We start from the raw sequence: 18,615 nt of genomic DNA, 5'->3' as shown, positions 1-18,615 counted from the left end.
AATATTTTGAAAAATAAAGAAAAATGCAAATTGCAAAAAAAAAAACAACATTTTAAATATCTTTGCTAAGTTGGCTTCAATAAAACACTGTTTAACCCCTTAAGGACCAAACACCTGGAATAAAAGGGAATCATGACATGTCACACATGCCATCAGGGCCGCCATCAGGGCATGACAACCATAACAGTTGTCATGGGCCCGGCAGCCCTGGGGGGCCCGGCCGCCCGGGCCCCACCGGGTGGCCCACACACTTAAGGCCACCCGATGAGCCCCCTCCTTCAGGGGCCCGGTCAGCGCTGTGGCCGTTGTATAGCGCGACCGGGCCCCTTTTAAAAAAAAAAAAAAAAAAAAAGCAGCCGCAAGTGCTGCTGGGAGGAAGTGCTCACTTCCTCCCAGCTCACTCCGCGCGGGAGGAGCGCGCCTGCCCGCCCAGCCGTAAAAAGGGAGAGCCCGGCAATGAAGAGGGAGCAGCGCCGACTCCCATCATCCCCAGCCACCCTCCTGCAAAGAAAAGGTAAGAGACAGGAGGGTGGCTGGAAAATGAGCTGTGTGTGTGCATGTATGTCTGTCTGTCTGTGTCTGTCTGTCTGTATGCATGTATGTGTATGTCTGTATGTCTGTGTGTCTGTATGCGTGTATGTCTGTATGTCTGTGTGTCTGTATGCATGTCTATGTATGTATGTATGTCTGTATGCATGTATGTATGTGTATGTCTGTATGTATGTCTGTGTCTGTATGCATGTATGTGTATGTCTGTCTGTATGTATGTATGTGTGTGTGTCTGTATGCATATGTATGTATGTCTGTCTGTATGTATGTATGCATGTATGTCTGTCTGTCTGTATGTGTATGTCTGTATGCATGTATGTCTATGTATGTCTGTCTGTCTGGATGCATGCATGTCTGTCTGTATGCGTGTATGTCTGTGTGTCTGGATGCATGTATGTGTATGTATGTCTGTCTGTGTATGTATGTCTGTCTGCATGCATGTATGACTGTCCGTATGTCTGTGTGTATGTCTGTATGTATGTCTGTGTGTATGTCTATGTATGTATGTCTGTATGTATGTATATGTCTGTTTGTATGTATGTATGTCTGTGTGTATGTCTATGTCTGTCTGACTGCATGCATGTATGTCTACGTATGTATGTCTGTCTATGTATGTTTGTGTATGTCTGTATGCATACATGTATGTCTGTATGTATGTCTATGTATGTATATATGTATGTCAGTATGAATGTATGTCTGCATATTATTATGAACGTAGGTCTGTGTGTATGGATGTCTGTATGCATGTATGTCTGTCAGTATGTCTGTATGTATGCATGTATGTCAGTCTGTATGTATGCCATTATGAATGTATGTGTGTATGGATGTCCGTGTCTGTATGTATGTATGAATGTATGTGTGTCTGTATGTATGCTATTATGTGTCTGTCTGTCACTATGTATGCCTGTGTGTATGTCTCAGTATGTGTGTGTTAGTATGTATGCCTGTATGCGTGTATGTCTGTTTCAGTATGTGTGTCTGTTAGTATGTATCTGTGTCCTTTTGTATCAGTGTGTGCGTTTGTGTCTGTGTGTGGACCCAGTGGGCGGTATCTGGAGGCGGGCCCGAGGGGGCCCAGACCCTGAGCTGAGTTAGGGGCCCCAAAATTTCTGGTGGCGGCCCTGCATGCCATGTGTCCTTAAGGGGTTAAATATCACCAAAACATGTAAGAAGAATAAGGTGGGCAACAGGAACCAGAAAAAACACTGTGAAAAACAAAAGTAAATGTTCATGGCGAGTAATGGTTTGAGAATTAATCTATGCAAATTAGAGTTTCCTGAAAGCTTTTGCTATTTTGAACGAATGAATCATTTATTGAAGGCCGTTTGTCATCTGGCAATAAGTAATGAAATTGGCTCAATGGCCCGTGGTCAGAGACATTTGATTGATTAAGTTTGCAGTCAGTCGATGACTGGTGGGTGTGGTTAGTGTTGATAGTGTGTCTTTCTACGCACATGAGGCCATTGATTTTTGTTAGTGTGTTCTTTTGGCAGCCAATCACACAAAAATCATCAGTGAAATAGCGATTCATAAATTCAGTGAATAAGGTTTTGGCCTATGCTTGAGTATTTTAATGAGCATACTATAAATATATTGTTGGCATTATATGCTAGGCTGTAACAGTCAAGGGAAGTCTAATAGTACAAATATATAAAGAATAAAGGAATTTGCTTATATTGTGTTTGAAATAATAGGAGCAAATGACAGACATGTGTCTATCAGGTATATTTTATCTTCTTCACATGCACCTATTTAGGGCAGGCTTTAATAATTCCAGCTTAAAGGAACACTTCAAGCACCATAACCACTTCAATGAATTTTAGTGGTTATGGTGCAATATGTGCTTTGGCACTCGCCTATTATAAGGAGTGAAAACATTTAGTGATGTTCTTACCTAGTGTCTGCTGGGCACCATTCCACAACTTACTCTTCTATAGAAGCTCTCTTCACTAAGCTAAGCCCAGCAGTGCAATTAACTTGTTGGCTGAGAGCATATGGGAGAGTTGTTATTATTATTATCATTATTACGTTATTATTTATAGAGCACCGTCAAATTCCGCAGCGCTTTACAATGGGTAGATGAACAAACATGTAGTTGTAACCAGACAAGTTGGACACGCAGAATCAGAGGGGCTGAGGGCCCTGCTCAATGAGCTTACATGCTAGAGGGAGTGGGGTAAAATGACACAAAAGGTAAGGATAATATTAGACTAGTGACAGTTGCAGAAGAGGAATCAGTCAGGAGCTATTAACAGTTTAATTAATACGCTTTTATGAAGAAGTGGGTGTTTAACGATTTTTTGAAGGAGTGGAGACTGGGTGAGCATCTAACGGAGGAGGGAAGCGAGTTCCACAGGAACAAGAGTTAACAGAGTTAACAGAAGCACCTGCTTAGGAGCTTCACGGTTTTCCTTCCAACCAAAAGTTGGTGTGGAGCAGTATCCTGTGAACCTCAGGCTTGACTCCTTACATCGGGAGGGTGAGCTCTGAAGTGGTTATAGTTCTCAGAGTGTTCCTTTAATATGTGATGTCATAATCTTTTGGCACTTCAAAGCACTAGCAAACAAGTGAGCACTTCCCACCAACCCAATTGCAACTTAATTATATTATGATGATCTGTGTACAGCATTAAAAATACAACAAACATGTTTTGATACTCAATAAACTAATTTAATTAGCATCTCCATAAACTGCAACTATGAAACAGAATGGGGATCTTATGTATACTGGCAAATAAAGAGTATTTTGTTCCAAGGACCCATGTGGCAGGCAAGTTGAAACCTGCGGACCCCTTCTCTGTGCCAATTCTAATGACTGTCATAATTTCAATATAAACAATATCTGATTATATCAGACATCTGCAACAACTGTAAGGCAGAGTAAAAATATCTGTGATTTCTATTGGTAACAAAGTCACAGTGACTTTTAATACTACAGTGGGTTGATGCCTACATGACATTTTTTTCCATTCATACGTCATGGAAACCCTAAATTGATGGACACTGTGCTAAGAAGTTGGAGACATACATTGTTATGGATTACTGCTTCAGACTTAAATATATAGTTTTCATTACTTCTTTAATGACCCACCCATCCTTATCTTGACATTGAATCAGCTCAATAGGCGATTGATCTGGCTTCATCAGAGTTTCTGGCATCCATTATAATTAATAACAATAGCACCAACACCCACGCTATGCACCTAATGTAATCCGATATTGTGGAAGATGCTGTAGATTGGCTCCAAGTATTCAGAACTAGATGAACTGTAAACACAATGTAAGTGGACTTTCCAGTCATGGTTATTCAAATAGGTATTCCCAGGTATAAACTCACTATATATTTGATATGCAGGGCCGGATATTACCCATAAGGCCATCATGGTGGCACACGGAAGAGGGGTGGCCCTGCTGAAACCATGCATCGTTGGGGGTACAGAAGGAGTGCTTAGACGAAAAAGAAAAAATTGCTTTTTTTCCCTCATCGCCCGGCACCCACTGTGGCAGGTCCTCCCCTCTTCCAGCAGGCAGCCAAGGAGATGATTATAACCCCACACAACCTACTGTACCACCGGCTGCTAACAAGTGAGTGACTGGGAAAGGGCACAGAACACTACAAGTAAGCAAAGGGGAGTAAGTGGCAGATGGGTGAGGCCAAGGGACAGAAGAACAGAACAAGTAATTGAAGTGGGGAAAGAAGAGGAGGACAAGTGAGGGAAAGGGGAAAAAGTAGAGGGGAAAAGTGAGTGGTGGGAATAAAGAAAAAGGTAAAAGTTGTCATGACCCAACACGCAAAACTATAAAAACACAAACAACATAAAAAGGGGCTTAGAATGGCCGGACTTAACGTTAAAGAGAAAGGTAAAAAAAACAAGCCAAGGTCGGGGATACAGAATGAGGCAATAAGAAAATACAAGCTAAAGGTCAGGATACCAGTAGGAAAAGCAAAAATACAAGCCAATGTCAAAAAACAGATAATATTAGCAAGAATACGCTCTCTGACAACCAACTAGTGGAAACCATGACAGTAACCTGAGAAAAGGCATTACAGGGTTTAAATATGCTTCTCTGTGCTGTGATTGGTCAGAACATTGTGGCCTTTGACTCCACAACGTGCATGTGCGTCGACAATGTGACATCAAGCGCATGCTGGCGCAATCTTTAATGTGGGCAGTGTGTAATGCACTATTAAGAACGGACGGCCGGCGGCCCTTAGAACGTCGCACCAGCCAAGACACATCTCACTGGAGGATCGGACGGCAATCCGCCGCGATCTAGATGAGCATACTTTTCCCTTTTCGGCATGTGCGACCGCGCCGACTTATTTGCAGCTAAAGTATCGGCGTGACCGCACTGATCAGGCGCAGCCACGCTGATATGATCCCCCAGCGCCGTGACACAAGCGAAGACTGTGAATAAAGAAGGGGGTACGAGTGAGGACTGAATAAAAAAAAAGGGTACAAACAAGTGAGGACTGTCAATAAAGCATACGGGAAAAGTGAGGATTGTGAAGAAAGAAGAAGGGTTTAAGTAAGGAAAAAAAGAGTGGGGGGATGAGAAGGTGAGACGGTAAAAGTTTAAGAAAGAGAGGGTTATGGTGATAGGGGCATATTTAGGGAAAGAGGGAGAGGACAGAAATGAATAGAGGGGGGTGGAGAAAGATAAAGAGAGGCAGATGGAAATTGAAAATACAGTACGCATACACACCCACACATGCACAATAAAAACCCACACATGCACCCAAAATATCCACATATGCTCCTGCATTCATATAGCCACTTTAAAAAAACACTAAATTCACACACTAGCACTCTACACAAACACATCCTTCACACACAGTCACTAACACTTTGCACAAATATGCCCCTACTAACAAATTGACATTCAGTCACATAGTTTGAACCGGCCATATTCCACTATCCACCCAGTCAGATAGTCCCATCTCACCTCTCGGTCATGCCCACTCACCCTGTAACATTCACACCGTTGTCCACATAGCATGTCACCTACCCCAACCAACCTTGCATTTATTGTCATCCAGCCACAGAACTAGTCTTAATTACACTCAAACTACTCACATTCATCCATCCAAACAAGTAAACAAGGCTTCATATAATGACACCAGAATTCCCATAACCCTCTGCATCAATGATATTCAATTCATTACAAACTAATGTCACCTGGCAGTATGTGCAAGCATTGAATTGATGGAATTTGTATAAATGTAATACCAAGGCAGGTGCTTTGATCTGTGCAGATGTTGCAGTGTGTTGGGCATCTTTTGCAAGAACCTTCTTCGTCCGGATAATATCTGAGGGAGCAATTAGGTAAACATTTGTTGTTCTCCAAGAAGAGTCCGTCCACACATGACAAACATTTGGTTTTACGTTCATCACATGTCCAGCAGGAACCATCACAAGCTTCGCAGGAGTCCTCTGTGTTTTCAAAGTAACCGCTGTATTGGGAAAAAAACAGATGTAATATTTAACGGATGGCATCAGTTTAATTAAATAAGTCATTAGAAAACTATCTCACCATTGGAGTAGCAGGGTATTAGGGCACACATGCACGCAAGTATTTCTAGACCCTATTACTGCTGAAGTATCTTTCCCTCAACTCTTTTCACCTTTTGGAATCTAAGGGAGTGGGTGATCTGTGCCTTCAGTGGCATAGCCCTTTACCTTCCCCCTCTCAAAGCACTCACTATGCTACAGTGGAGAGAGGGGTATAAAAATATGGTCCTGCACCTGATATTTGTAAAGCTGCATGAACAAACAGGGCAGTACATGCTGCCAGGGGGCACAGTTTAAGTATTCACCACTAGACCACCATGACAAAGAGGGTCTCTGGTGAATGGGAATCAGGTGCTAAAATGCCACTACAAGCACATGGAATCTCCTGTTCTCACACCCATATATTCCACTAATGTATTTACTGTGCATTGATTAGTCAATAAAACTAAATATGAAAACAAGATTGACACTGAGTACAAAAATGTTACAACCATGAGTCTGAGATCACATTCCTTAATGTTCCAGAATGCTGAGAGTTGATCATAACTGCAGCAATTTGTAAAAAAAAAAAAAAAAAAGTGCTACAGTTATAATTCAGTCCCAGTGACTCAGATTTAACAAAGTTGGAGTTTATACTTCGCCCTTTACCTCGTCAATTTCATCCAGCTTGTTCCTGCGTGTGATGTCCAGACCCTACACACACAAGTGAGAAGCATGTATCTCTACTCCATGGGAAAAAAAAACATCTAATGAGTGGAGCCACGGGGGATAAGATGATTATCCCACAAACCTCAGCTGGACAGGTTTTTGTGGGATAAGGATTCTTTCAAATATTTTAGATAACGATACCACCTTACCCCCTCCAATCCACTGATATGATCTCAGAGGAAAAAAAACTCCAACTAAATTGATGTTGTCCTTATTCCTCACAGATTATGAGCATTGGTATAAGGATTATCAATCCGATTGCTTGAGCCTTCAGTTGCCCAACTGCTTATTCTGCCAAAATCAAACCAATATGTGAGCGCTATAGAAACACCGTACAGATATTATGGCAGCACTTAAAATACAATACACAAAAAATGTGCAAAAAATAGACAATAGTTACCAAAACAGCGCGCTAAAATAATCTGCAAATATAAAATACAAATAATAGTGCAGACTGTCTGAATACACTCCTATATATTTAGAGAAATCTTAGGGAAAAAAACTCACATGTCCCAGAGCCCTATCACCCCTGGCTCTGGGTTTGCAAGGCTCTTTAGGAGAGGGGATATCCCCACACCGCTGAATCCTTCAAAGGATATGTTCACTGCCGATCCCTGCTGTGCTGTGTGTGAAAACAGAAGGGGAGGACCTCCAATTGAATAATATCTTAAGTAAGTTTATTACATAAAAAAATTAAAACCCTTACTTGGGATGTGGTGGGTATAGACTCGCAGAGTCACCCACATAAAAGCATGAACAAATATTGTAAAAACGCTTCCTGATTGCAGTCCGATCAGTCCGATCACGTGACCGTTTCCGGGTCCGCCCCTCCAGTGACGTTCGTGTGACGCGTTTCGCCCGCCTCCACAGGCTTCCTCCGACGACGTCAGAGAGTTCCAGACAGTCTTTTAAGTCCACAGAGCCTCCCCCTTCTCCTCCCATTGGCCAGGGGGCGTGAATTTTGGTCATGTTTACTGGGCAATCAATTCTGCATATGCGGACTTAAATTATTTAAATTATTCAAATTATTCAAATTATTCAAATTATTTAAATTATTCTAACTAGCTGAACTCCTTTTATCAACCAAAAAGGTGTTGATTCTATTTAAACACACAGTCAAAAAGCAACATCTGATCATTAGAATACAATACTATTACTCAGTATGTTCCTATACACAATGGGTGTCTTATAAGCTTAATCAGATTTAAATAGATATTTGCACAGGATCAATTGCTCTTGAGCATAAGTATACACATAAACATAAAACATAAACATAAAAACAATAGCATCCTATTTGTTATTACAATCGTATTTAAACCAACTGGTATAGATCTTTCAGTTCTTATTGAGAACACATCTATCTTTGAAACCTACTTCAGAACAGGAGAGAAATTGCAAAATAATTCAAAGTATAATTTAAAGGGAGAGATACAGAAATCATTTCATAAGGGATGTTTACCTCACAAGGGAAAGTGGACTATACATTCACATACCAAATGATTATCGGGTTAGATAAATTGAGTTGCTCCTAAATTTAAAAGGATAGCATTTACTTAATTCACTATTGTGATCAACCCAAAAAATAGACAATATAGATTTTCTGGTTCTCATTCAATATATATTCATCTGAGAAACCTACTCAAAAAGGAGAAAGATTGCAGAGAAGATTAAAAGGGGAGGGAGTACAGAAATCAAATTATAAAGGATAATTGCTTCATAAAAAATGACAAACTTCAAATTCCCCATTCATGCCCCTAGGGAACAGCGATTTTAATTTGAACACCCACCTCATCTCTTGTTTTGCCAATTTATTATCCAGGTTTTCACCCCTCCAGTCTCTACTCACTCTTTCTATCCCGATGAATTTTAATTTAGTGACATCGCCCTGATGCTTCTGAATGAAATGGGAAGAGAGGGGATGTTCTTTAAAGCCTTTCTTTATATTACGTATATGCTCCTCAATGCGGATATGCACTTGTCTGGTGGTCTTTCCGACATAGTGCATATTGCATGGGCATGTAAGAACATATATACAATAGGTAGTGTGGCAAGTGATCAACTGTTTGACACAATATGCTTGTTCCGTATTCCCACCCATCAATTCCTTTTTCACACACTTCGGGGCTGCCGTGGTCCTGCAAGCCAAGCAGTATCCACACTGAAAAAAGCCCACATCCTGATTAAGGAAGTTCCTACTTGAGCTTTCCTGCTTCAGACTACTTTTTACCAGATGACTTTTAATGCTTGGTACCCCTCTGTAGACAATCTTGGGGTTTTTTGAAACTATTTTTTCTAACAGGGGGTCTTCTTTTAAGATGAACCAATACTTATTGATTATACTTTTTATTTCCCTGTTTTTCCCTGAGTAGTTGAAAATCAGAGAAACTTCATTATTTTATTCTCCCCTTTGTTCCTTGTCTTTTTATTATTTTTATCAAGTAGCTCCTTCCTATTAATCTTTCCTATTTCTTTATGGGCCTTGTCTAGTAGGGTCTTAGGATAATGTTTAGCTGTAAGTTGGTCCATTAGTTGATTAATCTGGACCTCACATGTTTCCTCCCTCGTGCAGTTCCTCTTGAGTCTTAGCATCTGCCCCTTGGGAATATTATTCAACCAGGGGCCATAGTGACAGCTGTCGTAAAAAATAAAACTATTAACGTCTACCTTCTTGAAGAAGGTCTCTGTGTGTATTTGATGTTGAGAAATAAAAATACGTAAGTCCAAAAAATTCACCTGGCTATCACTATGGTCCATGGTGAGCTGGATTCCCCAGGAGTTCGAATTAAGGTAGGCCAAAAAAGTAATCAGATCTTCCGTAGTGCCTCTCCAGATCCAAAACAGATCGTCAATGTAACGGCGATAGGTGACCAGGCTCTGCACCCAGCCATGGTTCCCATATATAAAGGATTCCTCCCAATAGGACATAAATAGGTTCGCATAGCTGGGTGCGAACCTAGTCCCCATCGCCGTCCCGAGGATCTGTAGATAAAATGAATCCAAAAAATGAAAATAATTGTTAGTCAGGATAAGGTGGATACCTTCCAAAATAAAAGCTTGGTGGTCCGGAGATAAGTTGGATGAGGCCAAGAAAAATTCAACGGCCTCTATACCCTTTTCGTGTGGAATAATTGAGTAAAGTGAGGACACATCCGCAGTTACGAGGATGTCCCCATCCTTCCACTCAACCCCCTCCAGTATTTGCAGAATCTGACTAGTGTCTCGCAAATAGGCCTTAGTTTTCTTAACCAAAGGCTGTAAACACAGATCGATATATTCCGACAAGGGGGCTGACACCGAGCCTATCCCGGAGATAATAGGTCTCCCTGGTGGCCTAGTCTCATGCTTATGGATTTTTGGCAAAAAATAGTATACAGGTATCCTTGGGTGCATCACAGCTAGATAGTCATATTCTGTTTTGGAGATAACCTCCATTAGTAGGCCTTTATTCAAAAAGTCCAAAAACATATATTTTTTCTCTTTAGTAGGATCTCCTTTTAGTTTTCTATATGTGATCCCATCATTAAGCTGTCTTAATGACTCCTCTACATAATACTCCCTATCCATAAGGATGATGCCCCCCCCCCCCTTGTCGGCTGGTTTGATTATAACCTCCGTATTCTCTCTTAATTCAGCCAGGGCCTGTTGTTCTTCCTTATTTAAGTTCATCTTATGTCTATTTATCCTCTTGATTCGTTCTACCTCTCGCATCACTAGTTCCTCAAAGGCATCCATTGATTTTGTCTTACAGTTTTTCGGAAAGAAGGTAGACTTCTTTTTAAGTGAGGTAAAATTATGCTTTTGTTCATCTCCTCTCGGTTCATCTACATTATTTTCCTTCTCTAGAAAAAAACGTTTTAGGCATAACTTCCTAACAAATCTTTTAAGGTCTATATACACAGAAAAATGATCCACATTAGCTGTTGGGCAGAATTTTATCCCCCTAGCTAGTACTCTACTTTGCATAGTATTCAATGCGAACTTTGAAAGATTGTATATTCCCTTTATCTCTATATCCTTCCCCTTTTTCCTTCTCTGTATCTTATTTCCCCCTCTTGTTCCTCTCTTTCCATTCTTCTTTTTAATGGGGAACTTGGAAGGTTTAATTTTATTCTTTCCCTTCTTTTGTGTTCCCAGTCTAAAAAATCTTTTTTCGGGTGCCCTCCTTGTTTCTGGGTTGTGTATCTAGTCTAATCGCTGTTCCCTAGGGGCATGAATGGGGAATTTGAAGTTTGTCATTTTTTATGAAGCAATTATCCTTTATAATTTGATTTCTGTACTCCCTCCCCTTTTAATCTTCTCTGCAATCTTTCTCCTTTTTGAGTAGGTTTCTCAGATGAATATATATTGAATGAGAACCAGAAAATCTATATTGTCTATTTTTTGGGTTGATCACAATAGTGAATTAAGTAAATGCTATCCTTTTAAATTTAGGAGCAACTCAATTTATCTAACCCGATAATCATTTGGTATGTGAATGTATAGTCCACTTTCCCTTGTGAGGTAAACATCCCTTATGAAATGATTTCTGTATCTCTCCCTTTAAATTATACTTTGAATTATTTTGCAATTTCTCTCCTGTTCTGAAGTAGGTTTCAAAGATAGATGTGTTCTCAATAAGAACTGAAAGATCTATACCAGTTGGTTTAAATACGATTGTAATAACAAATAGGATGCTATTGTTTTTATGTTTATGTTTTATGTTTATGTGTATACTTATGCTCAAGAGCAATTGATCCTGTGCAAATATCTATTTAAATCTGATTAAGCTTATAAGACACCCATTGTGTATAGGAACATACTGAGTAATAGTATTGTATTCTAATGATCAGATGTTGCTTTTTGACTGTGTGTTTAAATAGAATCAACACCTTTTTGGTTGATAAAAGGAGTTCAGCTAGTTAGAATAATTTAAATAATTTGAATAATTTGAATAATTTAAATAATTTAAGTCCGCATATGCAGAATTGATTGCCCAGTAAACATGACCAAAATTCACGCCCCCTGGCCAATGGGAGGAGAAGGGGGAGGCTCTGTGTACTTAAAAGACTGTCTGGAACTCTCTGACGTCGTCGGAGGAAGCCTGTGGAGGCGGGCGAAACGCGTCACACGAACGTCACTGGAGGGGCGGACCCGGAAACGGTCACGTGATCGGACTGATCGGACTGCAATCAGGAAGCGTTTTTACAATATTTGTTCATGCTTTTATGTGGGTGACTCTGCGAGTCTATACCCACCACATCCCAAGTAAGGGTTTTAATTTTTTTATGTAATAAACTTACTTAAGATATTATTCAATTGGAGGTCCTCCCCTTCTGTTTTCACACACAGCACAGCAGGGATCGGCAGTGAACATATCCTTTGAAGGATTCAGCGGTGTGGGGATATCCCCTCTCCTAAAGAGCCTTGCAAACCCAGAGCCAGGGGTGATAGGGCTCTGGGACATGTGAGTTTTTTTCCCTAAGATTTCTCTAAATATATAGGAGTGTATTCAGACAGTCTGCACTATTATTTGTATTTTATATTTGCAGATTATTTTAGCGCGCTGTTTTGGTAACTATTGCTTATTCTGCCATCCTGTGATATGGTGAAGGGGGAAACAATTAATAGAGAAGTCTTGGGGGGATGCATAATTATTCAAGGGACCTGTGCTTTAGCCTATTCCTCTTTTACTATGCCTTTAAGCTGAATGCATCTTATTATTAGTTGTGACTCCTCATATGATAGGGAATAGATGAGGACATTTAAATGGCTCCTTTCAGTTGATACAGGATCTATGGGACCTCCAATTGTTTTCTCATATTTCATCAACATACAGTCCTATATTTGACAAACAAGGAGAAAATGTTCTTTTGCTGCATTTTTTTGGTGTTTGCTAATTTTTTGGTGTCTGTTACTTACTCTGGGCAGTCAGAAAGGCAGTTTCCTTCATGGAGAAATAAGCTGTGCTCAGTCTGTTCACATTTAACACAATATTCACTGGCCCCCATACAACTTTCGCAGGTTGATGAGCACTTCTCACAGGTTTGGCTGAACTGGTCTCCAAAGAATCCTTGAGGGCAAGTGGTAACGCATTGATTGTCTCCATCCAAAAAGTAGCCTAAAGAAATGAATGTCATGATACGTTCTTGCTGGAAGAATACTTTATCTATGAAACACTCAAATTGGTCATATAATCATTGAGCCATATTTACGTAGACTTTAGCAATTTATACTTTTTTTTTACTGTTTTTAAAAGTGTGAAACACAATTTAAAAAAAAAAGACTTTTGTGATAAAATTGAAATATCTAGATTTTTCTGATATATATTTAATTGAAATGTATGCACGTAATTTGCTATGATGTCATGTATGTGCAATTTAAATATATACACATTAAAATATGGTAATTAAAATGTTTATCAAGCAGACACAATCTAAATTAGTGGTCGGTATACTAGATTTATAAAAAATAGGGCTAATAACAGAAATGTTGCATATTTTAGTGCACATCAATAGTAACAGGGCCAATAGCATGCAACAAGTTTTACGTGGTTATGGTGCCAGGTACTCTGGCACCCTCTCAGAGTAATCTGTCAAATTTGTTTACAATGGTTTGATAACTGGCCTGGCTGCTGGCAAATGGCTGGGTTTAAAATCCAGTTTATGGATTGTCCTTTAGCCCTACTGAACTATGCAGGGTCAAGCCGAGTCACTCCCATTGGCTTTAGCTATATTAGTGCAGTTCTGTTTTAGACCTGCTTAGCTCAGTGAGGACATTCAGCTTATCCTGCAGACTGGATGCACTGGGTGTTCTCAAGGAATCTATGTAAGTTGTAAAACCAGTCTAAAACAGTTTGACAGATTACTCTGGGAATACTGAAGTGGGTATGGTGCTTGGAATGTTCTTTGAAAAGACAAGTGTCACTTCTCTGGAGTTCATACCATTGAATTAAACATTGAAAATCGTCTGTAGCTTGTGTTAACATTTTTCTTTTCATTAAATGCTCTATTTTCTTTTAAATTTATATTAAATATTTAGCAAATTACATCATAGTACATTTCAATCTATGGAAAGTCAGGGCAAATATTGCTAATGGAGAGGAGACATAGAAACATGGTTTTCATTTTCAGGTACAAATGACAGAGCTAATAACAATGGAAAATAGGAAGCTCCGATAAATACACCCAATTGTATTATAAATGTGGGGGTTCCAGCATTTATTAATTTTTTTATCATTCAGCCTTTAGTGAAAGAATGAGAGTAGTAAATAAATACAAGCAGAAATCGAGTCTTTCAATAAAGTGTGTAATGGATGAGTACACAGTAAATGCTACGCCTAATATCAGAGAAACATAAGAAAAACATAAAAAAAAACATAAAAGCCCTCACTAAATCCACTCCTCACTACATTTCCTCATTACTCAACAAACATAAACCTTCTCCTCCCCTTCACTCTGCAAATGACCTTCTTCTGACATCTTCTCATTCATGCTCTGCCAACTCTCACCTGCAAGATGTTTCAAGGGCTATCCTCATTCCTTTGGAATTCATTACACCATGCCATTAGACTCTCCCCTATGTTCTAGTCCAGGGGTAGGCAACCTTTTAGTAGTACTGTGCCAAATGGAGATTTTTATGTCCATTGGCGTACCGGTACTATTTTTTTAAATCGAGGTGTGTATGTTGCCATATACTGCCATGGTTATTTGAGGGTGCTGAAGTTGTTTTGTAGCGTTATATTTGTGCCTAGGTGGGCTGTTATATTGTATAGAGTATGTTCATGAGTAGTTTGTGGCATTGTGTATGGTTGTATATGATACCTATGAATGTGGGCTGTGTATGGAGGCTGCTTGTGGAATTGTGTGTGGATGATATGTCACATTGTGTGTTTGTGTGTATATGTGTGTTTGTGCGTGCATGTGGATAGACTGTAGTGTTGTGTTCGTGCGGACTGTGTTTTTGGTTGTGGACTGTTATTTGTATAAGTGGGAGGCTTATTCTGCAGCTCTGTGTTTATCTAGCAGTGTGGGTGACTTCCCTCGGGCCTAGTAGGGACCGGGCTAGCCAGGTACAGGTCAAGTGCAGGAACTACTCCAGTGGGGGGGGTTTCGTTCAGCAGTGTTGGGATATAGTGATCTGAGATCACTTCGTCTAAATGCTGCAATGCGTAAATTGAGGACTGGCCTTCATCAACTGCAATAACCACTCGGTTTGCACTAAGGACTTCTGATAGGCTGTGCCTGTTTGGCTCTAGTAGCCTTGAGTGCCGTGCACGTGCTGTAGGTTTCTGACCCCCGTTCTAGTCCTTTAAGTCACTGAATACAAACCTCATTAGGAGATCTTACCATCTTCCTGTGTGACCCTCCTCTCATTTCACTGCCCTCGCCTCCATAGTCTAGCTCACTCTTTCCCTTGACACTGTTTTTCCACAAACCACTTTTACTAGTTTATTTTAACACTGGTAACTTATGTGTCACTTCCTACCCCCTCTGACATACTGTTATTTCACTTGTGTATCTTTAACCCTTTCTCATAGACTGTAAGCACTTTTGAGCATGGCCTTCTTCACCTCTTGCCTCTGTTATATTTCATATGTAAATTACTTGTCAGATATCCCTATTCAAAGATTTTAAAGTGCTGAGACAAGTTGGTGCTATATAAATGCTAATAATAATAATAAGGAGAGAGTCAAAACAAACCGGAGAAACTTGGTACATTTTTAGGAACAAGGGTCCACCAACACAGACCAAGAAACTGTACCTATTATGGCTGAAGAGAAAATATAATGGCAGGAGGCAGCTGTCCATGGCATATAAAACAATCAGGACGGGTGGAGAGGATGGAGAGAGAGCTAGAGTAAAGCATAGAGAATAAAAAAGAAAGGAAGTAAGAGGGAAGAGTATTAGAGTGAAAGAATAGAAGGAAAAGCCATTGATCCAATGAATCTCTATGGGGAAAGTTCAGTGTCTCCATGCAGAGCGTGGAGACGCTGAACGTCAGTGCTGCACATTGTGCAGCACTGACTCACGAAGCACCACTAAAGAGTATCCACTAGAGGTGTTCCTAGACTGTAATGTAAACACTGCCTTTTCTTATTATTTTGGTGACTATAGTGTCCCTTTAACCCCTTAACGCCGTTACGGCGTTCTATGCCGTTGCGGCTTTAAAGGGCTTTAAAGCCGTTGCGGCGGCATAGAATGCCGTAACGGCTTGCAGCCCCTGGAGGTCCAGCGTACTCACCTCCGCCGCGATCCTCTTCTGGGGGGCTGCCTGAGAACTCAGGCAGCCCCCCTCCGGCAAATGAGGCCCCCGGGGGCCATGTGATCGCTCTCAAAGAGCGATCACATGGCCCCCTATAGCTGGCTATGGATCTGCCAGCAGGGGGGTGTCTAAAATATTAGACAGTCCCCCTGCTGGTAGGTAGTGTAAAAAATAAAATAATGAACATGTTATAAAATAAATTAAATGCCTTTTTATATATATATATATATATATATATATATATATTATATATATGTAACGTCATACGTAATGTATTTTAATATTAATATTAGTATATATTAGTATTAAAATACACTTAGAATGACGTTACATATATATAATATGTGTATATATTATATATATAATAGATCTACATATATATATATATATATATTATATATATATACGTATAATTACAATAATAAATAAATAAAATAAATAAATAAATAAAATATTGAAACAAAATTTAAAATAAATTATATATTCATATTTAATTTCATTCTAACTGTATTTTGTTATTAATATATATATATTGGAAACAGAATACACTTAGAATGACATTCTCTATATATCTATCTATATATAAAATACAAATAACCGCAAATATATATTTAGAGATAAATACATATAATTACATAAAAGATTACATTAGTATACACGTAGAATTTAAATACCTATAAATGCATATATATTAAAATTCTACGTGTATATTTAAGTAATTTTTTAACATAATTATGTCATTTGATTAATTAAAATTTGATTGACATGCCTGACAACACAGGGAGAAAGTGCAGAGAATTTAATTCGCAAGCACTATATTTGACCCTGTAACTCTCCAAGACACCATAAAACCTTTATATAGGGGGTACTGTTTTACTCGGGAGACTTCGCTGAACTCAAATATTAGTGTTTAAAACTGGTAAATTGTATTACAACGATGATATTTTAAGTAAAAGTTATGTTTTTTGCATTTTTTAGAAACAAACTGCACTTTTATGGACTATATTATTGTTGTAATATGTTTTACTGTTTTAAAACACTAATATTTGTGTTTAGTGAAATCTCCCGAGAATAACAGTACCCCCCATGTACAGATTTTATGGTGTTTTGGAAAGTTAGAGAGTCACATATAAGGCTTGCATTTCATTTTTTTGACATTGAAATTTGCCAGATTAGTTATGTTGCCTTTGAGACTGTATGTTAGCCCAGGAATAAGAATTACCCCCATGATGGCATACCATTTGCAAAAGTAGACAACCCAAGGTATTGCAAATGGGGTATGTCCAGTCATTTTTAGTAGCCACTTAATCACAAACACTAGTCAAATATTAGTTTTTTGCTTTTTTCACACAAAAACAAATATGAACGCTAACTTTGGCCAGTGTTTGTGAATAGGCGGCTACCAAAAAAGACTAAACATACCCCACGTTCAATACCTTGGGTTGTCTACTTTTTCAAATGGTATGCCATTATGAGGGTAATTCTCATTCCTGGGCTACCACACCGTCTCAAAGGTAACATTACTAATCTGGAAAATTTCAATTTGAAAATGGAATGTTCTATATTTGACCCTGTAACTTTCCAAAACACCATAAAACCTGTTAATGGGGGGTACTGTTGTACTCGTGAGACATCGCTGATTACAAATATGTGCATTTTGTTGCAGTAAAACAGTATTATGACATTTACAGCTAAAATGTGAGGCGGAACTACAAATGTAAATAATAATTAAAATTTCTCAGTTTTTATTTTATTTTATTCATAATAAATTGTTTCATATATAAATATTTTATATGAAATGAAAGTCCTGTTTCTCCTGAACAAAATGATATATAATAAGTGTGGGTGCACTTAATGTGACAGCGGTGAATTACGGTTGAACAGACATATAGCGCAAATTCCAGTTTTTGTTTACGTTTTGTTTTGATCAGAACGTGCACTATTGACTCCGTCCTGAAGGGGTTAATAATTATTCAGTACCATGGACAGTGCACATAATCCATGGGATCAGTATTGGCAACCTCGAAATATAAAATCTATTGTATGTACGTGCTGTAATATTTCTGGGATTTTTACAATGAATAAATATTATTGCACCATCATTTCTCAATTTCAGCCTTTAATGAAGAAAGCAATTCGATTTAGTTATTTACTAAAGTCAGAATTCAAAGTGATTTTCAAATTTAAGGCCAGAGTAGCTGATAGCATAGGTGACCTAGAGATTTTTTTTTAGCATTTTGTAATGATAAACACTCACTATATTAAAAAAAAATTTTATCACTTGAAAACCACATGCCTGAAAAAAAATATTTTTTTATCCAGAGTGCCAAATCAAATCATATCCACAAAAAAATAAGCTTTATAATGCTGTCAGGAGTATTGTCCCCATTTTTATCCTAGTTTTAACTGAGAGAAAAGAAAAACTGGCACAGAACATACTCAGCAAAAAAATGGCTCCAGAACAAATTCATATTGCACATCAAGCAATACCCTGCATACACATACACGCCGAATAATGTGCCAGAGCTGTCACAATAAACTGTCCCTCGAGGACATATCATGCCAGCAAACACTGAACAAACACAGTAATGCTGTGTACGCCTCTA

The 18,615-nt window shown here is 38.9% G+C and overlaps 1 protein-coding gene across 1 annotated transcript in view; it reads right to left on the bottom strand.

Annotated features, from left to right (window-relative positions):
- LOC134603294 (proprotein convertase subtilisin/kexin type 5-like) overlaps nt 1-18,615 on the bottom strand; it is a 218,336-nt gene that overhangs the window by 144,246 nt on the left and 55,475 nt on the right. The window contains exons 8-9 of the mRNA XM_063449140.1: nt 12,668-12,866; nt 5,780-6,003 (exon numbers count right to left, since the gene is read on the bottom strand). Coding sequence (XP_063305210.1) covers nt 5,780-6,003; nt 12,668-12,866 — 423 coding nt within the window. The remainder of the gene's footprint in view (nt 1-5,779; nt 6,004-12,667; nt 12,867-18,615) is intronic.

This window comes from Pelobates fuscus, chromosome 3 (assembly GCF_036172605.1).
Source record: "Pelobates fuscus isolate aPelFus1 chromosome 3, aPelFus1.pri, whole genome shotgun sequence".
In the NCBI taxonomy this organism is placed as follows: domain Eukaryota; kingdom Metazoa; phylum Chordata; class Amphibia; order Anura; family Pelobatidae; genus Pelobates; species Pelobates fuscus.
Note: the sequence above shows the minus strand (reverse complement) of the source record. Positions and strands in the feature narration are given on the sequence as shown.